Below are 27,539 nucleotides of genomic sequence, written 5' to 3'. Positions count from 1 at the left end.
TCGGGTATAGCAGAACCGGACGCCGCGCGCGGAACACTACCTCCAGCGCTAACAATAATGTTGTATATTTTTCTTCAAATTCACCTGCACCGCCTACTGTCAGTGGGCATGACTCTTGCATGACGTGCGCGACTATTAACTGAGATTGTTAGATCTATGATTGCACAAAGTATTGCAACTCTCAGCGCTGTAAACACACTTTGGTCACTCAGTGTTCATTCAATATAACCATTTTTTCTCCCTGTACTGAACAAGAATTTTTTTTTAAACTTTAGCAATTTGTTTTAAAGTAAGAATTTCTTTATAAAGTAAGTGTTTTCTTTGAATCGTAAGTATTTTCTTTGAATCTTAAGTATTTTCTTTGAATCCCGTATACATCCTTAAAATTTATAAAATTGAAATGATAAAATGATGCTGCCGCTGAGAGTTCCGTCCTAACCCCTCTTTTAGTTACATTGGTCGTATATGATCATGCAATAGAAGTTATTTATTTTATTTTTTTGTAATAGTGAGTAAATACTCAAATTGTAATATATACTTATTGAAGACAATATAAGCGATTCCTAAACGAAAATTTGAAATAGAAAAATCAGAAAGTTATTACAATAAAATAAAAACATTCATCCTAGACTTGCAGAAAAAGTCAGTAGATGTCGCACATTAAAATAAAAATAAGATATATTTATCTACAGACACTGATCTAGATTGCATTTAGTTCGGGTTGAATCTTGCGATCATACATAAAGATAGCGCTGCCAATAAAAACGTGCGGTGAGAAAAAAATAAGACAATGTTGGTAGTTCTTATTCGAAGTATGATACAGTTAAATATGACGGAAGGAGATAGGATTTTTAGTAAAAATCCAAATTACAGTGGCTGGAATGGTACATTGTCAGGATAAAACTAAAATAAGAGCTAGTAAAAAATGCATACTTCTGGATGGCAGCTGTCGCAAATTAAAAAAAAAAACAGCCGAAAAGTTTTTCTCCGCAAATTTTGCTCACTGCTAATGCGTATCATTTTAGAAGAAGTAGCGGCTAAGGAGCGGAAGAGCTACACGGAGAAAAATGAGTATTGCTAATTCATTAAGAATCTCTCATATTATTGGTAATCCGGTTAAAAACCTGATTGCAGGCCGTCTCCTGATATTTGTCCTGATTGATCCTTGAATTCCGGCCAGTCTAAAAATGTCCGAGCGCCGAAGAACTTACAAAATTTCTCATCGCAATATGTAACTTGATTAGGTTATAATTATAAACTGGATTATAACATTTGTATGCGTTATTAACGGACACAAATAGGTATCCATAACCCGTGTGTCGCAAATGCAGTGCGACTTTTGCATATATTCAGAGCAGTAGTTCGTCCTAGATATCACTCACAGAATTCTACTAGATGTTTGCATATTCTGTGAACAGTATAAACCGTAGGTACCTTCCTTATAAATTTTACATTTATGCAGACGGCGCTCGGACTTTTACCATCACGTCGGAAGGAACGGTTTGTTTAGTGGCATATTGGATGGGAACGCGTGTGTGTGATGTGTGTCTGCAATTTAAAATTTACTCCGTTTCAGACAATGTTTGGCTTACAGATTAGTTGTCTATCATTGTAAATAAAATTCCGAAGATTTCTTGCACTGCAAACGCAGATTATTTCAACTAAATTAGATTACTTTTGTGTTTGGTGTTTTCTGTTGTTGGTTGTCACAATAGAGGCTTTACTTAACAATAGGAGCGGAGAATAAATTTTCTTTATAATAAGAATGTTACACCCGAAACTGCTACGAATTACAGCTTCAGATGAACTTAAAAATGGACTTAAATAATTTAAACGAAATGAAATGATGGTTGTGTGTGTAGGAATGAACAAGGTAAGGAAAGAGGGAAAACGGGATGACCAATAAATTACCACTGCATCTCTGCGAAGGAGCACACAACACAATATAGTGAGTTCCATCGCGATACCTCGAGGTAATTATCACCACAACAAAGCGAAATAGACAATTCCTTATTTTTAATTTTCAACGAGATTATATAAACGAAAAACACCGAGCATTGCTTTAAGGGTAGTCTCAACCCTTCTTCTGTTTTCAATAATAATCACACTAGATTTCGCACAATTGTCAAGTTACGTAATTCAAATAGTTTTCTATTAAGTTGATGATTATGGAAAGGTATGAACTGGAAAACTGATATTCTGGTAGGAACCAAGCATATTCTCACTTCAATACTAAACAAAGTATGTAACTAATTTATTGTCGGACATGATAGTGTACTCTGGTGAACCCCACATATTTTAACCACCAGCAACTGGTAATAAACAATGAGATTAAACTATACAAGAAATTAAACTTACCTAAAATGTACGCACGTTATCATTCATTGTTTCATATTACAAATAGGTACTGCATAGAACAAATCGGCAGCATCAGCGCCACTCGAGCTCTAAATATTCGCCGGCTATGAAACTGGTTTGGGAGCTCCGAATTATAATGTTATTATACGAAGGTAGGTGCACCTAATAGACTGCCGGACAACTGTTATATATATATATATATAGACGACTTATTATTAAATCAAAACACGGTCCCCAATTATAATTGAATACGCGCGGGTGGTTTCATAAATTCCTGGTCCTATGAAGATGGAAGTCACCTGATATCAGATAAGGTACAAGCCTTATAAGAAACAATAAATGCAGTCGCAATCGGTTGGCATGGAAGCGCAGGACAAGACACAATACAATTGTTTCAGAGTTTCATGTTATATTCTCTCCTGATATTTCCAGACAGTTTTATAACAAGTCAGCGAAACCAGTTAAAAATCACGGGATATTATAATTGTATGATTTGTGAAGTATGTATTAAAAATATTTACCTCGGAATCATTTTCGTTATTTCAAAGACGACCAGATAATTACCTATCAAATACACTATTAGTAAAATTGAAAAATTACGAAAACTGTCAAAAATTATTTCAAAATAAATACAGTGTTATTAATCAATTCAAAAATGACAATTTTGATAACTTCATCGCTTTTCCAAATCGTTCAACACAATCAATTTCAGTTTTGAAAATCAAAACAGAAATTAGAGTTAATTGAACCCTAGAATTCAAATAATTATTTTAATCTACCTTTCTTAACAAAATATAAATTTCGATAAATTTTCATTTTATTTATAAACTAACTTAGTAAATATAACTAGCATTTTTATAGATTTTGTTTTTTTTTATATGTCCTTACAATGGCTTACTATCGTGAACAGATCCTTTAGAAATAATTTCAAATTCAAAGAAGGTAACTTCTATGATTTTTTAAATTACCAGATTTTATTTTCGATTCCATTTTAAACATCATAATCTAATTTCACTAGGAGAAAATTAACTGAGCACCTCAAATTAATGAAATTATTACAATGACAAGAAAAAAAAATTGTTTTTTAAAATTATAATAGAATTTTTATGACGATAATAAAAAAGTTTTAGGCACCTAGAAAATGTCGTTGAGATAACGAACAATTTTTATTTGGTAAGAAGTCATTTGGTCTAAATATGGGAAAAATTTAATTTTATGCAATCTACAGAAGAAAAAAATCAAATGATTGCCCTGAGATTGAAGGGAAAGAAAATTTGTTTCCAAAATAGCAGAAACTCATAAATAATTAAAAAGTACAATAATACGCTTATAATTTGTATTATCACATTTGACTATTTTGCAATGGAAACTAGTAAACGACGACATTATTTGAATATTAACGACCATTTTATGATGACTTTTACATAATAATCGTAAAAATTATACAATTCTTTTTTCTTCTTCTGATACATTACTGATCTGTCCCAGCAACAATATTTATTTAGTGATACATTTATTATTTCCCTCCATTAGTATTTTGAGCAATGGGGAGTACACGTGGTAGTTAGTCCCAGAATTATTGCACTGAAATAAATCCAGACTTCTAGAATGCAAGCAATTCTGGACTATCAAAATATTCTATTTTCTATTCACCATATTATTTAATAACATCATCAAACAGTTCAGACTCATTTATCTCCAGGGATTATACACAAGTTACACGTATATACACATGAATGCTGGTGGTTCGCAGTATATAAATAGTTCTGAGGGGTGCTTCAGTCATGGCTTTGTGGGACGTATTGACAATCCCGAGGAGAGAGGAGGGGGTCTAGATTGCCCATTGTTGGAAAACAAAACCGTCGGCCGCTTGAATAGTCTGCTAGAAAAGTATCCCACTGCATACGAATGCCATGAATAGAGAACTTCGTCGTGTAATTCTGCAATACACAGAATTGTATGACGCTGATACCTTGAAAGCTCTATGAAAACATGCGCATGAAAAATAAAAGATAAGTACTACCTACAATATAGATGTATTCGGCTTATAATGACAATCCCCAGAGGATACACAAACTTCAGCAGCTAGGAAGTCTTTGAAGGAGATAATGAACGGTTATTTCAAGAGGGGTAAGAATCACCTAGTCGAATCTCTTGTTTCAAAGTTCATGATTGTTTCTTGAGTTCAACAGCTCGGCTGTGGAACGATTAGCTGGCCTCTGTGTTTGCTTCCTCCCACAAAATAGGTCTCTTCAAGACCCACACTCACTCCACAAAAGGACCCTTCACACAGAATCCCCAAAGATAATGCCCCCCAGTAAAATGCCGAAAATCGTAATAAATGTCTTATTACGTCGTTTTTAGAATACGATATAACGATACTAAAACACCACCTAATCGTTTTGCATTCGCAAACTTTGATGCAGTGTTGAAGAAAAAAAATCACAGCACATAATTCCGACTGCAAACGGAAATGAGACTTTCCAATGCAGTGCGATCGCCTTGGAATCTTGCAAATGAAGCTACGTGTTACCTAAGTGTACGTGCAATCAGCCAACGGAACGTAGCGGAGCTTAGTCTAGAATCGAGATTTCCAGATTTAACAATTCCATCGACACCCACAGCATGCAGCACGACATCAGCGAAACATACCGAAGATTTTCCGATTCATATTGGAAATGCTAATTTTTAACCCTGCATATTAGATGCGCCGCTGATAGGTCCGTTTTGCTTCAACGTTCCGCATAAACCGCGAATGTAAGGGTACAAATACATTTGTGAACCGAAACACAAACCGTACCACGAATTACGGGAATGGAACGAATCAATCATGCGGATGTATATGTTTATGTAGCATAATAGAAAGAGAGATTGCAACGCAGCTTTCAGAGTCAGGATTATAGTTCTGAGATGCGTGCACAGTTTCATACTTGCTTAGATGCAGACACAATAAATTTCTGATTCGTATTGAAAATTGTAATTTTTACGGATGGAGAAAAATTTGTATGGTTGATAAAATATTTGTCAATTCAGAATATATTGGAGCACGTGTTCATGCAGGTGTCCTTTTCCTGATAAATATAATGACGAAATGTTACAAAAATTGAATTTTTATGAACACGTGTTCCATCATCCTAATAAAATATTCTTGATTTACCGACAATTTGTTAAGAAACCTGTCAATTCATTCGTCAAAGGCCTGCAGTTTTGAACAGGAAAACGAATAATTTCACCAGATTTTTAATAAATTAGCAATATTTTATATCTGTAAGTTTTCTCCGTGCGATTTTGCATGGTGGTCTAAGCAGTTTCAAAGCGATACTGAGAGTATATCCCGCCCCGAAACGTGGTGCAAATATTGTTTAAAATAAATAAATAAAATCATTTGCACACGGAGGTTAGCCATCCTTTGTAGAGCACTAATTTATTATTTATAATATGAAGGACCCAATTAGCCTAAGCCCATGTATATGATTTGATGCGACTGGTTGTCTAGGTTTAGAGAAGTGATGCACAACCTTTGGCAGGAGGGTCAATATATCAATTTTAAATTATTCGTACTACTAAATTTTAATCATATGTAAATTAAATCCTCAGCACGTGAGATCCCAGTGAGGATATCATTATATCTATTTGTTACAGCAAAAAAATAAATAAAAAATTAAAATTAAAATAATAAGTTCGCGAGCGCCGGGGGTACGGTACTTGCAGCTTAACATGGTTACCTTTTCAGTCGGTGGCGTCGCAAGTGTAGTTTGTTAAAACTATATAAATGTAACACAAATTTTCCGGAGTTGCTAAGTAGGTACATACCTATTAGATATAAATAATAATAATAATAATAACATGGCATTTATATAGCGCAGTTTAGTGTCATTACACTTCAAGTGCGCAAATAAATTTTATTTGATTAATTTGTGTTATTTCACAATTAATTAATTTAAAATAATATATAGTATATTTGCGGCACGTTCCAGAGTGGAAGATACTCTCAGTATCGCCCTGGTGTAAGACCACCATTCAGAATTGAAACGTTGCTTGAAATGGCTTTAGCCGTGTTTGGTGACCAGATCTGAATAGCCAGGTACTTCCCCACCTTCCTCCTCCCCATCTCCCTCCCCTCCACAATACCCTCAGCCTCACAACATACCCCAATTGGGGATGCCATAGTCTCACTGGCTCCAGACGGGAGCAGTTGGGACTCTTGTGCGGTAATACTGTAAAAAAAAAAAAAAAAAAGTGCGCTTGACTACTCGTATAACAAACTTTAAAAAAATGGTAATTCAGTATTAGTGGTTCTTAAAATTATTCCTACTGTGTGCCTTACCCAAATACAGATCTAATATTAAAACACTAAATACACTGTTTATACAAAGTGATGACAAAACATAGAATAACAATAACAACAGGACAGGACAAAACACGAATATTAAAACTAAAACATAATATAAAACAGGAGGCAGTTTGTGCTCAGTAATGAGAATTTTCTGAGCAGACACTTTAAAAAGGTACAATAAGGAGACAACCGAAAACAAACAATTAAGGACCGGAAGTTTTAGAATATGGCGTTTTATAAAATATTGAAAAGAAATTAAAATTTATAAATGGTAAGATTTTTTAAATAATTTTGTTTTTAAAGCCCGTTTAAATTCAGCCAAATTCTGGAGATTAGTAAGAGCTGAGGGAAGTCTATTCCAGATGAGAGGGCCTGTTACACTAAAAGAACGATCATAGTAAACAGCTCGATTGGACCTAGAAAGTTCGCTTAGACGATTACTAACATCTAGATCTGCTGACCTTAGAGTAAGCTGTTTATTGCTTAAGTATTGTCGGATACATAGTTCCGATATATAGGCTGGCGCCATTCCTTGCAATGCTTTGAAGGTCATTAAGCAGATCTTAAACTCTATTCTTTCAGGACATCGAAGCCAGTGAAGGCGATCCCTTAGAAGTGGGGTTATACGGCAAGATTCACCAAAAATAAACATAAATTCTGTCTTTGTGGGATTTAGTTTAAGTTTATTGACAGACATCCAACTTGAGATTGTGTTAATGAGGCTAACCACCTCGTTTTTAAGGACGTCTTTTTCGTCCGGAGAACAAAAGTTGAAGATCAAACGATCATTTCCGTAGCCTTGTGATTCAAAGCCAGCTGAGTGAATTAGTCGTTCAAGACGATTCGTAAAGAGAATGAAGAGAATGGGGCCTAGGACAGAACCCTGGGGAACTCCAAATTCTATGGGAGTTTCAGGTGATGTACGTTTATTGAAAGTTACTGAGGCTACTCGTCCAGACAGGTACGATGTCATCCATTGGAGTGCATCACCTCGAACGCCAAATTCGGTTTCAAGCACATTTAGTAAAATACTATGATATACTGTGTCAAATGCCGCACTCATGTCAAGAACAGATATCAAACCCAACTTACCTGCTTCCATCCCGATGATCAAGTCTGAATCAACCCGCAAAAGAACAGTTTCCGTTGAATGAAACCGTCGATAAGCGGATTGATTTTTGGCAAACAGACCAGCGGAGTTCAAGTACCCCACTAATTGTTTGGCAACGATTTTCTCAAGCAGTTTTGATAGGAATGGTAGGTTGGATATTGGCCTGTAATTATCTGTATTATCAGTATTAAGATTTTGTTTTTTTAGTATTGGAGTTATAATTGATTTTTTAAGTGATCCCGTCACAAGTGAATTTACTAGAGACTTCTGGATAATTTCGGTAATTACAGGTGCTATATCCGGGAGACATTTTTTTAAGAGCCCGGTCGGTATGGGGTCTTGAGCGCATTGCTTGTTTGGGCAAGACTTCACAGCACGTATGACATCTTCTTCCGTTACTGCTGCAAAAGTAGTGAAGTTACCAGTGAGCGGAGTTGTTGCTGCGACAGAAGGCAATCCTACCCCACCGAGAGCCCGAATTTTTTCGACTTTACTCCTAAAATATTTCGCAAGACTATCCGCTTCAAGAGAGGAATCAATCTTAATGTTGCTCTCTCCACATAAAGTTTTTATATTTAAACCAATATGTAACCTGATATCTTATCTAAAATATCGCATTTCATAATAACTTAATCCTGAACCTTTAGATGCCGTATCAAAATTTATTTAAAGCATAATTTTTATGAAAATTAAATACTTTGTACACACCAACATTTAATCAAAAAGGATCGAACACTCTTCGAAATCAATGGTTTCTACATCAAAATAAACATATAAATATAAAACCACTGGTTTCGAAACATGTCGATCCTTTTTGATTAAATTATGATGTACACAAAGTATTTTATTTTCATGTAACATACATATATTTATTTATTTTGGATTTAATGAGGATTTAACCATCCCCCTCAAGGAGTTAACTGCTCCCCTCTTAACTGCTGTGAACTTTCAAAATGTATTTAAAATTTAAAAAAATAACTGAGTCAAATTCTAATTATGTGGGACCGACATTTATTTCGTATATTAACTGATGTAATGTCATTCACTTTCAGAGAATGTGCGAATGCCACCAAAACGAGTCTATCTGCTGAGATTCAGCTCGATCGGACGTCGGGAAGTGGGTTAATTTCCAAGATTTGTATTCATTCATTCATTCACAAAAACAAAATCTAAATTCAAATAGATATATTTAAAAAGGTCACTAAACACAGAATACACCGAACAGATTTTCAGGTTCAAAAATGACAAGGCCAAACAAAAGAATGTGTATAGAAATTCTTGTAATTTTGGATGGCTGAATTAAAATATTGAAGATAGATAAATTAATCCTGCTACCCTTTCTATTTTTGTAAAACAAGACAGAAACTGTTAAATTTTGCACCTGAGAGTCTTTTTTCTTCCATTTTTTCAGATACATTGGTCGTTTAGGTGCAACCATAAAACGGAACCCGTTAAAAAATATCAATGAAAATTTTTCCACACCTACGGTCAAACCAATAAACTAAGACTGTAGATTTTGATTAATTTAATTCAGCCAAACGGGCTGTACGAAAATACCCGTGGTCTAGAGTCTAGACAGGATCTCCGAAATAGAAAACGAGGATGATCGATAAAGATTAATGAATAATTCAGAAATTAAAAATAGATGCCGTTATAATCTTGTGAACTTTTTTTCATTTCTATGGCAACACTGATTTAGGAACAAATTATGTAAATGTCAAATTGTGTAATGTGTAAGATGTGCAATATATATTATATGGGCAATATTATACTTAATATACAAAAGTTTGCATATACTATTTTAATATATTTAATAATCGCGTACTTGCGGAGCACAAAAATTCAGTTTAACATTTTAATTTTTATGAATATGTAGCTATTTGGAATTGACTTCATGATTTTCTTAGAATAATGCATCTTAACAATAAAATTAACCTAAAAAAACTAAACTAAAAACTCACCAATCTACGAATCATAGCATTATAATCTGTTGATGTATAATTTTCCATGCAAGATATTCTGAAACAAACAACAAATTGTTAATATTTAAGTCAATAATAATTGTGTGGCACATACTCGACATTCCATCCAAACTAGAATTCTATACATTTATACAAAACTGGTAACTACTGAGTTTCTCCGAAGATTCAACATTTAATAGTTTACCAATTCCTTAGTCAAATTTAAAAAGTTTGTTGAGATGTTTGTATTAATATTTTTTCATCCTTGTCCTTTCTTAAATAATAATATTTTATTTAAGTCACATTTGCTAAAAAAACAGAATATCACCCTAGCTGTCTTTATTATCTACATTGTTTATTCTTGGGAATAATGATTCGTGATTAGTTATGGTTCAAATATTGTTACAATATACTGTCAAATTACCCATCTGGTAACTCATCTAATACATATTATTCCTTTATTTTTGAAATATTTTGCGTTTGTGATTACTCTATGTTTGCCTCACTCAAATGTAAATTGTTAACCTCGATACATGCTTTGTCCTGGTGAGGTTGATTTTTATGAGTACAAACCTGATTTATGTATTGTGAGATAAAATAAATATGACTAAACCTCAATCTGTTATCCAACTGGTTGTACCATAGAATAAGAAAGAAACTCTTTATTGTGTGGGTTGCATTTACAGTATTGGCTGTGTAGAAAACTTTGCTTGCTCCAAAAGGTTCAAAATAAACCAATTCTCCAATAGTTCGTATTCTCAGTCCAATTTTTCAAATCAATTTGAGTTGGCTTTGCCGAGATGTACCAATTAATGTACCTACCAACTATGTACCAATTAATTATTGCAGTAACATGCAGTAAGTCAACCAAATACGACTATTGCTAATAAATTTATTAAAAATTTACGAAAAAAAACACACAGAACGACAAGGATGTCCATCGACTGATTTAGATTTAATTCTATTTTTGTAGGTTTTATGCACCATGAATATTGGTGGAATTCATTCAAGTATATTATGAAACTAATAAATTACCAACCAGATATAATGTCTAATATTAAAAGCAGAATTTTAAAAGAATGGCCGTAATATTGAACCAATCTTACACCATATTGCAAAGGTATAAAATATAGTATTTTAGTGACTTAGGGTGTGGGTTGAATAACCTCAAATGTGTCATCCCTCTTTAGATGTTCATCCCAGAACCATTTGGAAATTTAACCATGTTGTGTTATATTTATAAATTATACAAAATGCTCATAAAATTCATAGGAAAATACATCATTAGTGACATCTGAGAATTCAGCCTATTTGAATGGTAAAAACGAATCATTAACGGCGAAATTAATGCTAACAGCATTACAATAAATAGGCATTTTGACACGAAAAGCGTCCAACTCAGGGAATTAAAGTTTATAATGGAGTTGTAAAGCAATAAATGTATTTTGAGAGATATTAAAACATTGATAAAAATGGTACACCAGAGGTAACTGACATTCTTTTGGAAACGGTAAAGTGTCAGTATTAACTAAAATACCTGTTTTCTATTGTAAACGATAGTAGCACAATGAGTTCACGTGAAGAAATTGTTACTTCGGTGCTTTCAATCGGAGATTGAACGACGAAAACACTCTAAAACTAACACAAATTGTCACGAATACCGAACACAACTTAACAACCATGGACACCTCACAAAACTAGCTAGGAAATACACAGAAAAGAAAACGTCAGATTAACCAGAGGCAAAAATAGACTGGTTGTCTCACAAATACAAAGCTCTCACCTTTATTATTGCTCTCAGTCAAAACAAATACATTGCAATCGATGGGATTTGCTGGGAGTAAACCAAAATTTAGTAGGAGCACTTTTAACTGATAGAATAAATGTACACTACCAGAAAGAAAGAAATGCGTTACTCACATTAGTAGTTCATCTGACTCGTTCAGTTCTGATCACGCTTTGGTAGCCCATACCATTACGTGCTATTCCGTTACTTCAAAATTATTTATTTTTAATTATTAAATCCAAACATTAGACGCTTAGCCTTCCTTCATTTAAGTTTTTTGTTTTTTTTGTATTATTTGTTGAAAACGTGATTATCTTCATGTTGCTTGTTGACCATTTTTTAGATTTCCTCATTTTCATATCTGTTGATTATGTTTGTAAGTTTTCAAGTGAACATCTACTCATCACGGTTCTGGCTGTTAGAGAATAATTTACGTAATGAATTTGTGGTACGTATACACTTACGAACTGAAATTTGTGTTTCGGTTCGCAAATGAGAAACTTACAATTTTCTCTCGGGTGATTTTTTTGCCTTTTGCCACACGTTTCACCAAGTTCGAGTTGTTGTTTTAGTATGTGATGGTTTGATGTGTAAAATATATTATACAACTAACTAACTATCAGGTCGTTTTTTCTCAGGGGTAGGCAGAGAGGATGAACTGCCAAAAATACTTGGCCCTGACTCCTTGATTTACTCACATTCGTACATTGCCCCATATACACCCTTTTGTTATTCGGACTTTTGGCATGGCTTGACTCAAATATATTTTACTTGATCGTGCAATGTCTTCCTCGGGAGTCCCCGACATTTTCTACTATTCTCTCGTTTTTCTTTATTCCTTTACTCAACATCTACAAGCCCAAACCATCTCCATTTATTAATCATACTCACTACCTTTAAATCAGCCTTGAGTTATTTGTGAATCTCCATATTTTTTGCACGATCATTCACGGTTTGAGCACTTTTCCATATATGTGTAAGCTGATTTTATGTAAATCTTTTAATTTCCGGAAAATAAAATAGAAAATATTCGTTTGATATGTCCCTAGGTATATACATGACTTGAATTCACAGAAAGACCAAAGCGAACACGTGCTCCAGCATTTGTCTCTGTGATTTTACACGCAGATGGAGGCGGCAGTTCGAATTATTAGACCTTAAGTATTTACTGAACAGTTTCACCGGTCCCGCAATAAAAAAATAGAAAGCCAACTTGGAAATACACCCATTAGTCGGCAGATTTAGCTCAAGACCCTCATCAAGTCGTAATCCGAAATGGGTGTATTGTTAAACCAGCGACCCGGCAATAAAAACCTTCGCCCAAGGCTAGGCTATATTGTAATTGTTTGAAAGCTTTGTACAAATGTCATTTTAGCATCTTTTAAAATAATAATAACGACTACGGTGAGAATGTCGATGCCAGCGCCACGGACTCAACCAACGTACCGAAGTGGTGTAAAGCGGAACCACTTTAGTTACAGCACCCCACGACAGGCGCGCTACGGTCGCTGGATTGCGCAGCTGAAGACAGTCCCGACCAAAAACAGTCAAGAGTACCCAGTCAGACAGTCATCATCTCGCCCCCCTTGGGGCGGTCGCCGAGGGGCCTCCGCCCAGGAGGCTGCCCTCTCGACAGTCACAATCTCGCCTTTCGAGAGTCATCATCTCGCCCCCCCCTTGGGGCGGTCGCCGAGGCGCCTCCGCCCAGGAGGCTGCCCTCTTGGCGGTCACGATCTCGCCTAGTTCTCGACACTTCACATTTCCGCACTCGACAGTCATCATCTTGGGAGTCATCAACCTGCTCTCCCTCTTGGAGCGGCGCCGAGGCAGCTGCCGACCAGGGAACTGCCCTAGCAGAAGTTACCGTCTCGCCTCCGCCGAGAAACTTCCTGCTCTCCCCCTTTGGAGCGGCACCGAGGCTCTTCCGACCAGGGAGCTGCCCTAGCAGAAGTTACCGTCTCGCCTCCGCCGAGAAACTTCCTGCTCTCCCCCTTGGAGCGGTGCCGAGGATTTTCCTACCCAGAAGCTGCCCACTCAGAATTCGCTGCCTGCCGACTCCGCCCTTCGGAGCCTTGGCCCAGGTTGAACTACTTCCGCCCTTCGGATCCAACCCAAGTTGCCGCTTGTGTTGTCGGTGATAAGTGCGAACGTGGAGATCCGTGATTCCAGAATCATCGTAAAGGGAAGTGTCTGCACATTTTTTGCATAATTATCTCGTAACGTGACCCAACTTTTAAGACAGTGAATGAAGATAATTTAGGATTAAGAAAAAGGACAATTAGTTTTAATAATTAATTTTAAGAACTATCATTAAGCCTAGATTAAGACTAACCCTTCTTTATACATTTTATTAAATAAATTTTAAGAGTGTTTTGTAACTAAGTAATTTCTTTTTTTACTCGTTCCTCCTTTTCTTTTACATGAATAATATTAGTTATTAACTTCCCTGAAGTAGAGTTGTAACACGTTTATGTATTATTTTGAAAAAACGTACATAAGTAGATACTGGAATGCCAAAAAAGTGATGCCAGCATAAAAAGTTTTTGTTGCTTTTGGTGCTCGTTGATACGTTGATTTGTCTATGCGATATGTGACATTTTGTTTCGAGTGCGGGGCGTGCGAGTTTCTTCCGATTTGTGCAAACTAACCATTATACCTGAAATAATAAGCAAAATAGAAATATATCGAACTTAACAATACAGAGTTTATATTTACATACATATAAGTGTTTTATCTGTTCGGTTATTCAGAAAACTTTGTTAAAGTTTTCGTTGTGAGATTTATGAAGCACGAAAGAAATACCTGTTTTCAATGGCGAAAATATACGATATCTCCTTTTTCAAAATAGGGAAACTCTGAATTCTGTCCAGAAACAGAATTTAAATAGAAATGATTAACAAGACACTCCGGTTTCGCATTATACCAATATGTATTTAGGAATGCTAAATGTATTTGTGTTTCTTGCGATCTTCACTTTCTTCTGTCAAGTTCGATATGGCGTGGATGGTAAGTCTTGCAGTTTTATACTGTTTAAACAACTAACGTTTTATAAATAATATTGACATAGATATTACGTAATTTGGGCAGTAATTAAACGTATAATGAATTCATCATCTTCACTTGCAGTTTTCTTGTGGTTATTTTATGCCATTTTGATGTTAAGATATCATTCTCGATAAAATAACTTAAATACAATATCGGAGACATGTTTGTTTCAGTCATGTCATTGCTCCTAGTTTATAGAAGAAAATGTGTTTTAACAATGGCAGATTTAATTTGACATCATGTTATCTTTTGGTTCATAGTAGTGAAGATTGTACTGGTAAATGTCAAATCTTTAACTCAAGTATAATGGTAATACTACAAGAGTGTGCATTGCAATCAATATACCGTATTACTTCTACTTATATTCAAGTGACAGTTCATAAATAAGATACCATTGATGTGATTGAAACGCTGGAACATTAGCCACTGATATTTTATTATAAGTAGTACTCCAATCCCAAAATCTTGTTGCATTATTTTATTTTTTTATTTAAAGTCACAAACTCTTGTAAAATCTAAATCAATGTCGCCTCAATTCCATTGTAAATTTTTTACATTGTACTTGTAGTCTTTATCAGTACCAAGCCACTTACTTAGTTTACGTAACTTGCAAACCCCTTTTCTGCTTTGTCGCACATTTCGAAACCACATGTTGCCTCAATTCCATTGTACTCCATCAGCACTAAATTTTTTACATTGTATTTGTAGTCTTCATCAGTACCAAGCCACTTACTTAGTTTATGTAACTTGTAAACCCCTTTTCTGCTTTTGATTTCATACATTCAAAGATTATGGTCATGTCTATCTAGATGTCATTTTAACTTGAAAGTACCGACTTAACTTAGCTATAATCTGGAGGTTTGTCCTTAAAATTCCTTGTGGTTAATGTCAAATAGGTGAATTGTCCAGAAAAGGCGATTTTTTGTAGATTTATTTGTGTAAAATTAGCGGAAAAATCGTTTTGAAATACGTATTAGATATGCCACAATTTCAATTTTCTTGAATGGCTAACACAGGCAATGGGATTAAAAGAAGGAAAATTGATTTATTATTGTATTATCCCGTTAACCTACAATTAAACAGTTTGTCAACAGGATGTACATGTTCAATTACAAGTATTACAAATTAAATATTATTACTAATTAGAAATACGCATAATATTGTTACTACTTATAAGATATTCAGATTTTTATTATTGGCACACATAATCATAACACTAAATCTACATCCTAATAAATACTAAATATTGATAGCGATGACTATTATAGAGTATTTCTACTTATGAGCCATGTTTTCAGCACATATCTGAATCTATTTGGGAAGTTACAATTTTTTATATTATGTATTTGGGAACATGTTGAACATTTTGGGGACGTTATATTCTAGGGTTTGCTGTCTGTATTTACTGCTATATTTTGGGACAAGCATGCCTTCATTCTTTAGTGAACCTAGTGTTGTGTTCATGTTCCAATTTATTTTTATATTCAGATTCAGATATATGCAGAATCATATATACCGAATACTGCACGACCCTGCGCAGAAAAGTTCCACACTGAACTGCGCTGCAGACCACCTCCTTACAATAGCAAATTTAATTTTATGCGCAGGGTCTTGCAGCATTCAGTTTATGTCGATTGCTTACCGACACGTGGGACGACGGGTTTATAAATGAAAAAAATAAATTGAAATAACACGATATCAAATGAAGAGATGGATCAGACCCTAGACAAACCAAGAAACTCCTCGATATGGACAGTGCACTCGCTGAGGGAACTGGTAGGACTACTAACGGGACACTGCCTTCTCATGAGACACATGCAGATATTGGGAGTGGAAAACACCAATAGATGCAGGAAATGTGAAGAGGATGAAGAGACTCCAATTCACCTATGGTTCCAATGTCCTGCCCTGGTGGGAACTAGGCTCAGATAGCTGGGGAGACATACAGTAGAACCAGAAGACATAACCAATGACAACTCTGGTGAACTTTATTAAAGGGACTGGGTTGTTGTTAAAGGAATGAGGTAAAATGGGAGATAGCACAATGGGCCTATGGCCTAAGTGCTCACGGGAACTACGTGTAAACCGTCTCCGCTTTTAAAAAAAAAATAAAGAAAAATGAAGAGATTAGTCACCCATTTTTAAATGACCTTCCACTTCAGAAACCCTAGAGCCGCCTACGATATAAGGGTGTCTGTTACATATTTAGATAGATTTATTGAAAATATTTATTTTTTTATTTCCAACAGCTCTCAAATGCCACTGTGACATCTGCTACAAAACTAACAACACATGCGAGACTGATGGCTTTTGTTTTACATCAACATCATTGGAGAAAGGAGTTGTTACTTACTCCTACAGGTATGATACAACCTTAAACTGTCTTGTTTCACACAATTTTAAAAGTTTCGTCAAAGTGATTTATTAATAACTTGGAGGTCACCATGTCGCCTGTGAGGCTTGTGCTAGCCCTCTTAGATGCAGAATCAAAACCTACACAAATATTCATGCATTTCATAAAAAGGCACCAAAAAATTAATCGGCACTCAAATAATATATTGCTCATTAGTTTCATTTACGGCAATGCAATGCGAAGTGATACAAAATCATGTGTTTTTGTTTTGAAAATTTGATCGCCTACAAATTTACAGATGCTTTAATTAAGTACTGCGAGTAGAACACATCTTCTTGGCCTTTGAAGTCATCTAACATTTTTTTATTAGTCTTCTTATAGGTCTATAAAAAATACTTTGGCGGGAATTTCTGCCTTATCCACATCTGCGTAAAGAGTGTTTGATTTATTGATTATCATTTTATATGTAGGCCAATAAGATCAATATTGAAATATACCTCTTGGAGACTCACTTTCTGTTGTAATTTTAAACCATCCATTTAACTTCAGATTAACACTGGAAAGGGTGTTTATTTAATTTTATATAAATTACATTCTTCTTTACTAATAATTGTGTTTTGAATTTTATACAACTGATAAACAACTTTTTACCGTATCACTCAGCAATGGCGTATTTACAAAAAAAATGTCTTTAAGTGTTGGAAGTTTCCAGGCGTTCTGTTTTTGATACGTCTGCTTACATTAAAAAAATATATATCACCGAATATTAATACAAAAAAATAAACTGCTTACTGTGGTTTAAAGCCAATGAATCCACTTCTATTTCAAATATTTTTTTAAATGAAAAATGTAAACTATAAATTGAAATAAATTAGCAAAAATCATCTACTTAAATTTCGTCCGCCGTGGATAAGATCTGGAGAGATGATACTCTCAGTATCGCCCTGGTGTAAGACCACCATTCAGAATTGAAACGTTGCTTGAAATGGCTTTGGCCGTGTTTGGTGACCATATCTGAATAGCCAGGGACTTACTCACCTTCCTCTTCTCCTTCCCTCCCTACTACCTCAAGCCTCAATTGGGATATGTTGTCAAACCCAATGGGAATGCCATAGTCTCACGGGCTCCAGACGGTTGGGAGCATTTGGGACTCTTGTGCGGTTTCACATCAGCTTCAATTTTTTGGCACTTAGTGCCTATTTTTATATCTTGTATTCACTTTAGTAGTGTTATGGAATTTTATTTCCAATTTTGCATGTAGGGGACATAATATTGGAAAGACTGCACATTGCATGTTATTGGGGATGTTATTATTTTAATCCTGGTATAGAATTAATTATTTTCTTTATTTTTCGTTTTAAGTCAAATTTACTTCCACACCTTCCTCTACTCCATCTCCTTCCCCTCCCCGTTACCTTCAGCCTCACTACTCACGTTGTAAGCAGTTGGGACTCTTGTGCGGTTTCATATAAAAAAAATTAAATGCAAATTTTACAATGGCCAGCAAAGTAAAGGGATTTCATTAGAACTTATCTTCCTAAATATTATTTGCCGCTCAATAAAAAAGAGATTGAGGTAAAAAGCTTTGAATATGTAATATTAATCCAATATGATAAAGCGTAATTATGTAAATAAGCAATACAAGAAAAGTATAATGGATTTAACCTCTCAGACAAAGACTTTTATTTACTATGTGTTCCTTTGCGAACTGTCAAAACGTGATAATTTTTGTGTTATTTACGAGTTTTGCTAAAAGTTTCATAACTCACGTTTTGGGAAACGTAGCCTCATTCTAAAAAATGTTTTGGAAAGATTATGAAATCCACTATCGCATTGTGTTGTTATACGTAAATATTTGCATTTCTAAATATACATTTTATGAAAACGTCAAAAATATGTAAAAATCGCTTACCATTATTTCAAAGCCGTGAAAAATGTACTTTTTTCTGAGTATCATAAAGAAATAACACTTTATATATTGAAGAAATATAATTAAAAACTATTAGTCACCTCAAAATATTAACCGTCCAAACTAAAATATTTTTAATAAATTATTTAGAAACGCAATAAATTATGAACGAACAAGATGACAGATCAAATCGGCTTAGATAATGCACCTCTACGTTCCATAGATATTCTTGAATACAGACGTGTAGCGTTATTCATTATCGATACTCTGTTTTTTTAAATCATGGCAATCCGTATACTAGTGATGGAAATAAATCGATTTTTGTAAAATCTCGCGCGTTTACGTGAAAAGACGTTCTAATGTCTTGACCGCTATTATCATATTTACGTCTTTTGACGTTCTAATGTTCTGAGTGGTTAAGTAAATGAAAGTCTAAAATTGAAAATTTTTAGTTTGTAGGGTTTGTTATGCGTCGTAGTTCCGGAGGGAGTTTATTCTAAGCCTTATGCCCTGATACTCCAAAACCGCTATCTCCAAACATGGTATTTGGCTTGCGCTTTGGTTCAATCAGCCTGCCGATAGCTGATTCAGTTGCTGATCTAAGAGTTGACTGCCGTAGACCATGATTTTCCAGAATAAATTCATTGATGGATTTAAATACCATCTAGAACAATTTGTACTGGATTCGTTCAAGGCACTTGAGCCTGGGAAGGTGTAACTTAACTCCTCGTGCTAATTTGATCGGTTTTGGAAACAAACCGAAGCAATACGAAGCTATTACCCGTAGAGTCAATTTCTTCGCTATTCGGAACAGCTTATATGGTCTCATAGAAATTGTTGTTTCTCCCTTACCATCATAGTTAGAAATATGAACTAAATAATGTTAGAAGAAGAAAACACCAAGCTTAACATTAAAATATAGAAATTAACTGTAGAGTAATTAAAATGCACACATCTATGAAACCAAATGTTCCGATAGCAATTTGAGAAAAAATCATTAGGCTTTATGAATTTTTTATTAATTATTTTTAAATGAAGAATGACAAAAAGTGAGGTGGCAGTAATATTTATATTTATTTGTCATATAATTTTATTTTTTTATTATCAGTAGTTTTAGTTCAGTGTTTTGCTGAAAAAAGCCATTTTTAAAACTTTTTTTTTGATTTTAAAATTTTAATATTTCCAAAATGATGTGCTTATTTTTGATAATAACATTTGAAAGCGTATTTCATCACATTTCAAAAACAGTTTTTAGCTTTCGGATACATTCAGAACTTCCCATTTATTTGGATTTTATTGAGAAGCGGAAATAAACACAAATTATCCCACTTTCTGACAGCATCTTTAAGAAATATAACAGTCAATAAAAGGGTTAACATTATATAGTCATCGTTAAGTGCATTAGCTGTTGAACAATTTGATGGCCGTGGCATTCATAGTTTAAACCACGGGTGCACAGACTTAAAGAAGATGGCTTGACGGGCCGGATTCGCAAAGAAAACAATATTTTATGCACGTACATCAAGTTTATCATTTATATTATTGTTCAACAAAGATATTACAGCTGTTATAAACATTATAGTAACTCCACACAGGAGGCCCCGAGGAAAATGATTTCTCTTATGGCCTATGTCATCTCTGGGGATGCTGTGTGTGTGTGTAGAGTCTTTTTGAGGAGAGGAAGGAGTGAACATGGGTTTTGAAGAGACATGTTGTAAGAGGGAGGAGGCCGGCAAAATCGTTCCACAGCCGAGTTGTAGAACTCAAGAACGAGTTGTAGAAGCGACCCGTTCTCGTGTCAACTGTGTACAAATGTTGGGCGCGCGTTTGGCGTGTTTTTAACTTGCACATTTTAATGCATTATCCACCAAGAATGCAAATTTTTTCAGATTTCCATTATTCAAATTATGACGGAGATTGTCATTGTTTTGTAGTTCAATTAGTTTCTGCTTGAACATTTTCAACCACAATTCCAAAGGAGTTATTAAATATTTATAATAAGGTTTGACCTTTTTAAAATCGGCAAACTTTTCTTCGAAAAAGAATATTAGTTCAGTAATTTCGTCCAAATAAATTGATTTGCAATCAGTCTTATATGTATCAGAAAAAAAAATTTACACAAAAAAATGTAAATAATTTTCTGCTTGTAACCGAGTTAAAAATACATTTAGTTTGCCTTGAAAAGAAGAAACTTAAAAATATGGTTCTAAAACAAAATGATCTTTGTCCTGAAGCCGAGTATTTAACTGATTCAAACGATTTACAATATACCCCACGAGAGCCGCGGCAAACGGTTCATTGTTTGCGCAGAGGGAATTTAAAGTTGTCGTTATAATGTATACAATGCGAAATAAAGTTGCGGGCCGCGGTCTGTGCATCCCTGCTTTAGACTTATAATCAACCTCATATCACAATTATAAATGGATAACATATGAATTTAACATTAGAGCTCTGCCTGGGATTAGAAGGATTACTGCAACATACTATTTTCCATCATGCACTATTCCAACTTTAAACAGAATACATATTGACAATTCACCTTGCAAAACATACAATATGCTAATCCATATGTTCATATGCCTTGTAAATATTACAATCATAATCATATAACAATGAGAATGAGGCAAGGGGTGTGTGTCAAAACCGAGTTGTGTAGCAGTACGTCCCCCCTGCCTACCCCTGGGGAGGTTAGTTTGTTATAATAACATTCTATGCGATACCTGAAAGATATTTCGTAGTTATTTTTACACATCATGCCGTGCTTAGATATGCATAAGATAAATCTTTTAATGAACTGCGCAAACCCTTTTATGAAACACATTTTTTTTTACCAAATTCTTTTTCAGTTATACCCGCTTAGGGCGAAATAGGTAGACTTGACCTGAAATTTGTCATTTTTTAGGCCAATTTTAAACTATTTCGAAAGATCGTTATTTTATCTACCAAAGCAAGATGTTAAATTTTGAAAAATAATGTTTTTTTCATATCATAATAAAGTGTTACCGTTGGTTGATGCGCAGATTTGTTGCATTTTCAAAGGTGAATTTGTATTATACAACAAATATTTAAAATCATATAATTATACAGTATACACAATCGATAAATTATCTACGAATTGTATGTATAAGAATTTTGTTTTTATTTCAAATAAAATTACTAATAAATAAATTAGATCACGCATTTAGTGACGAAAATCCCTCAATTTGACTATTTATTTATGGTCTTATAAATTGGTATAGTTCAGATTTTTTTACATAAATAATTTACCAAGACAATATTGAAACATTAGAAATAATTTATGACCAAAAAATATATTCTTAAAGTATATAGTAGTAATTAATTTCGATTCGCGTTTGTGCATTTTTATTAACTCGGCGCAAGACAAAATTTTGTCAGTCTCCGCCGCGACCGGGCGGCGAGCGGACGTGTAGTCCACGCCGGTCTAGTTAATAACATTTTAAAGAAATTCCTCGCTTAAAAATGGGGAGGAAAATACCCTTGGAAAAAAGTTTTATTAGAAAACCCAAATCACGACATCAAAAACGTACATGGGGGATATATTTTCAGAAAAAACAAATGTTAGTGATATTTAATTATCCGTGTACATTGTACGTACTTAATATGCTACTGGGTCGTTCGAAAGAATCACTCAGAATATGCATATATTTTTTATAACATTTGGCGAAAATTTTGTATTGTTTAATTTCAAGGGAAAAGAATCAACTATGGACTATCAGGAGTTTATGTCTGTCATCGATGTTCCATCTATAAATGTTAAAACATATGCCAAATTACATGAAACTGTTTGTCATTTGTGGTCAAAAAGTGCCATGAACCAAATGAATTTTGATTCGCGATGTTTGATTCAAATCATGTTTTTGGTCATAATTTCTATTCTATTGTCCAATTCACTATTACATTGGTATAATTCAATATATTTAATATTTTTTGTGTTTCTTTTTGTCAGTTTCATAATGTTTCACTTTTTTTTTAATAGCCCTTCAAAACTGCACTGTCTGTTTTTGCAGTTCGTTTTGCCACACCCTGTACTTCCGATCGTTATAAGCCTCCCCACTAGTGTAGCTAACTGCCCACTTTGCTAAATCAATCATCATCCAATCGTTGCTCAAGTGGAGAACATATTTTATGATCATTCAATACACCAACCTGATCAACTTGTTACGGATAAGGACAATAGTAGAATGGTGATGTATAATGTATTGTGCATGTTTTGGTTCCTCTCTCTCTATCAAAGATACTACGAATATATTTAAATCCCGTGAACCCGGTATTTCTCGGGGTTACATTTGTGTAATTTATGGTTTATTCCTGTCGGAACTTCATGCATCACAATGTTATATGGTAATTATTTTATATTATTCATGAAAAAAATAATAACTATCAATTTTTCTTCTGATGGGTTTAATTACCTTTAATAAATTATTGCATCTTTATCACTGTCTCTCACACACACGCACGGTGCTCTTAAAAGTTATAAATGATTCATTTTGATGAAACTATTAGTACATAAGCTAGTTATTTTACTTTATTTTGGACATTTAAGTAAACATATACTGTCTCCTGGTGACCCATCTGTCCTCGAGTCGTTCTTAGACTCTTTATTATTATTATTAAGATTGGTTCAAAGAGATTTTTTTAATACGAATTTGTGGTAAATATGTTTTTTTTTAAGATTATCAAGAAATGTTAATGATAGGTATTATTTGTAAACAGTGGCGGCTCGTACTTTTGGGTGTACTAGAGTGCTAATATTACAAAAAAATGGCATTATTTAAATTTAGTTTTTTGTATGAAGATTTTTAGGAAACTGAAAATTCCTCAAAATCTTCATACAAAAAATGGAATTAAAAAAAATCGTTCTCGACTAAACATCAATTGTCAAACGTCACGAGCCGCTACTGTTTGTAATAAGAACATAGTTTAAAAGTATGTAATGGTGTATGTGCCCAATGAATTGTAGTCAGTGGGGAACCAAGTCAGTGTGTGTGTATGTGGGGGGTAGCTAGTATAAGTTTGTGCAATATAAGAGATATATGTAACGGTACGGAATACCAAGGTGCCTGGAACTAGAGAACGTGTTCCCTCCAGATATGCCGTTGTGGTGCCTCAAGAAGCGCAACTCTTGCTGCCAACAGGACCTGTGCAATAGTCCACAGCCTGCCACAGGTAACTTCAGGCGTACCTCAATCAATCAACCAACCTAACACCATTGTGAACTTTTGCGTATGTACCTTTGTGTGAAGTGTTTTCATTTACTTTAACAAATAATGTAGCTTAACATACTGCTTAACGCGCAAAGTGGATATCCCAATGTATCTGAAAAGAATACATTGGGAATCTATGTTAAAATTCTGAAAAAATCTTTTATATTTTATCCAAATTATAAATCTATTCAAACATCTCGATTGGCTACCCCCGTTTATTAAAAGTATAATATGAAAGAATTAGGAAATATCATCTGTGATTTTGATATTGCTAGTGTTTAATTTGCTCAATAACAGTAATGAAGGTTTTTGAATGCGTTTTTATCATCCCTGTTAACACACTAAACCCCTCCTGTGTGCAATGCGATGCAGGTGTCTCGACCGCAGAATGATGTTTCCCCAAGACAACCCCATCCTATGCCTATCGTCTACGGCGCGCAATGATACCGTGGTGATTCACTGTTGCAAGGAGCACATGTGCAACCGAGACTTAAAGTTGCCACTGAACCCGAACAAGACTCCAGGTAACCGTCTGGCTACCGGCTACCGGCTACCGGCTACCACCAACCCACTAATCCAAACACTTTCTTTCAGCAGGTTGATGGTTGCATGCATCATTTTACTATTGTTTTAGGCTCTAATTTGCAAGCTCTCTCTTTCTTTCCTTTGCTACGCATATTAATATGTACATATAGTGCTTCCAGTTTTTACTATTTTGTAGAAGAGTTCTAACATAATATACTTATACTTGAATCATTATTTAAAATAGATGAATCAGTCAGTTTGCTGTGAATTAAATCTATATTTGCTGGCCATATGTATAAATGTGTTGAATTAATCATGTTTGTATTAGAGTGATAATAAGTTGGTGGATGTCGCTAGATGTTATGACAAAGAAGCAGTGTTTCCCCCCGTGGGCTACCCCGTGTGGTGTCGAGAGCACGTGGAGGAGCCGCGGAGCGAGACCGATTGCTGCACGGATTACGACTTCTGTAACAATCGTACCAATCTACTGTCCCCTCAGCCAGGTACAACTTTGGCCTCATCACCGGGAGCTTGTTGTGACGTCCTGTTACTGGTCTGGTCATCATTTGCATCTTGTCCTGTCATAGAGCTGGATATTGTTGTCCCGAGTATTCATATTCAGGAAAGGAATAAACACAAATACTACACTGATGCTTCTCCCTGTTATCCTGCAGCAGGAATTTATGGTGGACTATCCTCTGCAGGTGTGAGATTCTCAATTTGCAGTCGGTACTCTGTGATAATGTCAATCGATTCATAACTTGGTGAATTTTACATGTTTGTATAACTCGTCTGATTTCTTCATTGTGTTGTAAATTCCTCTCTTCCTCTGAGTATTTAAGCTCTCGATTGTCTTTACAAAGCTCTTCCTCAATTGCTCGTTTTTCCAAAATCCAATTGTCCTTCCATAATTTGTCAAATGTATGCGTTTCATTTCTACATATATGTCATTCATCTCTGCATTCAAGTTCACTGTTCAGATTTGGATGTTTGCAGATATACGTGCAATTGGATTCAATTCTAAGTCTCATGGGTAATAGCGATGCATGATGTGGCCATTCATAATTACACTTTCATTTGAAATAAATCCCTGGGTACTTTATAAGTTGCATTTTTGGGAAAATAATATCAGGCTCACAGTCTTCCGTTTCAGTTCGTTTCAAACGTTCAATGATTGTACCTTAATTCTTGGAGAATACAGTTTTGTTTTGCATGTTTATTGAGATATCTACCTACTGAAAGTATTTCAACATATTGTGAGGGTGTTTGCCTCAAGTTTAGTCCTGTTTTCACAGCGCAAGTAATTATCCTATCAATCTTTGAGTGAAAATGGTATGGAAGTTATTAGTGAATGAAGAAGGTGAATAGTTTATTGGTCTTGGTGTAATTATGTAAATTAAAATTTAAAAAATATTTAATATTTATTTTATTTTTATTTTCTAAATATATATTTTTGTTTATAAATAAACAGAAAATTAGATTTAACACCATTTTATTATATTATGTTTGTGAATGGGACAATATTTTTTGATACTTATTTACATGTTTCACTCCCTACCATGATGCAAATCCATCAGCAGAATTAAAAGCACCATTGATTTTTTTCTTTTTTAAGTTTGTGGAAAACTGATGTTTTTTTTGTTCATTTGGGAACACAAATAAGATTACAGTAGCAATACAGGAGAGCTGCGATTTCCTATTTCGTTTTCATTGCAGGATGTGAAACATGTGCTTACCTAGTTTCTATACAGTTCTCTCTCAGTAATCCTCCACTCGATTATCTGACAATTATTATTATAATCTGCCATTATTTTTACTAACTGAAAGCACAAATGAAGCTCTATAATTTTCCAGTATTCGTAAGTTAAATTCAGTAATCCTTGGCGTGCCTAGACTTGAGCACCGAGCTTTGTAAACCGACAGGTTGGTCTATCTTAATCTTACGCACTCAGTTACTATACGGTCGTCTACCTTGTTAGAGCTGACCATTTTGCCAATCACCAAAGTTTATAATTGTTGTTTTATGACAGTTCGGTTGGTCCTCTACGTATTCTAGCAACTGTCGTATGTGATTCTGTTCATTTCGTTCTGCCACGTTTTTTGTTTAAAAATGTTTACAAAATTAAACGTGATACTTTCACTTAAAGCCAGTACAAGTACAAATTTTAAAATAAAAACTGTATTAATTTTTAGAATACGTTGTACCTTACATGTTATACATTGTACTATAATTCACCGCTTTCACTAATTGGGCATTTGCCCGGTTTTTAGCAGATTAGTGAGAGAGAACAGTACTAATAGCTTTAACTTAAACAGTCTTATCCCATCTAAAGAACTGCATCCCATTTTCCATATTTGTAATGAAAAACAGTATCCCTTTGGATTCATGTCCTGTCTACCTGAAATGTAAGTACCTACTCATATTATACTGTGTTTATTAACAACATTTGTATTATTTACATCTACTTGCTTATAACGTTTTGCTTGCGATTTGGCTATGATGGTTAGTTCGAAAGTAATTTACGAATTCAGCGGAATCCTATTTAATTTTTTGCTCAAAAAATAATTTTGTAAGGTTCATGCAACACAACAACCAAGAACATTACAAATGTACAGGCAATCCTAGAAGTGTGGTCTATACTGATTTAAAAGAAAACTGATGTTGCCAAATTACATTTGAATTTTACAAGAATTTACCAGACCTTTCGAATCTTAGGTCCCAGATGGCAAAATAAAGAATGTCTACATTTGAAAGTGCAACTCACTTTCATTATTTTATCTCCACTAGTCAGACAATTTAAAATTTTATAAAAAGTCAGATTTTTCTTTTTATAATTTTTTGATCCATAAATGTTTATAAACAGACAAAACTTAAACAAGTACTTTGAATAATATATGTGATGGGTAGTCTCTTCAGAAAAGACCTGAGA

At 34.5% G+C, this 27,539-nt stretch overlaps 2 protein-coding genes across 5 annotated transcripts in view; one reads left to right on the top strand and one right to left on the bottom strand.

The window, feature by feature from the left end:
• The window catches only part of LOC149412518 (WD repeat-containing protein 47), a 238,379-nt gene extending 226,933 nt beyond the window's left edge, over positions 1-11,446 (bottom strand). Inside the window, exons 1-2 of the mRNA XM_089645835.1 lie at positions 11,304-11,446; positions 9,767-9,824 (exon numbers count right to left, since the gene is read on the bottom strand). The gene's annotated coding sequence lies outside the window, so the exon portion shown is untranslated. The remainder of the gene's footprint in view (positions 1-9,766; positions 9,825-11,303) is intronic.
• Positions 11,447-14,148: 2,702 nt separating this feature from the next.
• babo (TGF-beta receptor type-1 babo) overlaps positions 14,149-27,539 on the top strand; it is a 42,274-nt gene continuing 28,883 nt past the window's right edge. For 2 of the 4 annotated variants that reach the window (XM_089645883.1, XM_089645882.1), the window contains exons 1-3: positions 14,149-14,558; positions 16,847-16,958; positions 24,457-24,608. In XM_089645883.1, the coding sequence (XP_089502009.1) occupies positions 14,480-14,558; positions 16,847-16,958; positions 24,457-24,608 (343 nt within the window). In that variant the 5' untranslated portion in view covers positions 14,149-14,479. Of the gene's footprint in view, positions 14,559-16,846; positions 16,959-23,936; positions 24,047-24,456; positions 24,609-24,966; positions 25,113-27,539 lie in introns of all 4 variants that reach the window. The other 2 variants (XM_089645884.1, XM_089645885.1) reach the window with 2 other exon arrangements.

This window comes from Hesperophylax consimilis, chromosome 23, assembly GCF_061612785.1.
Source record: "Hesperophylax consimilis isolate HC1 chromosome 23, BYU_Hcon_1.0, whole genome shotgun sequence".
NCBI lineage: Eukaryota > Metazoa > Arthropoda > Insecta > Trichoptera > Limnephilidae > Hesperophylax > Hesperophylax consimilis.
Note: the sequence above shows the minus strand (reverse complement) of the source record. Positions and strands in the feature narration are given on the sequence as shown.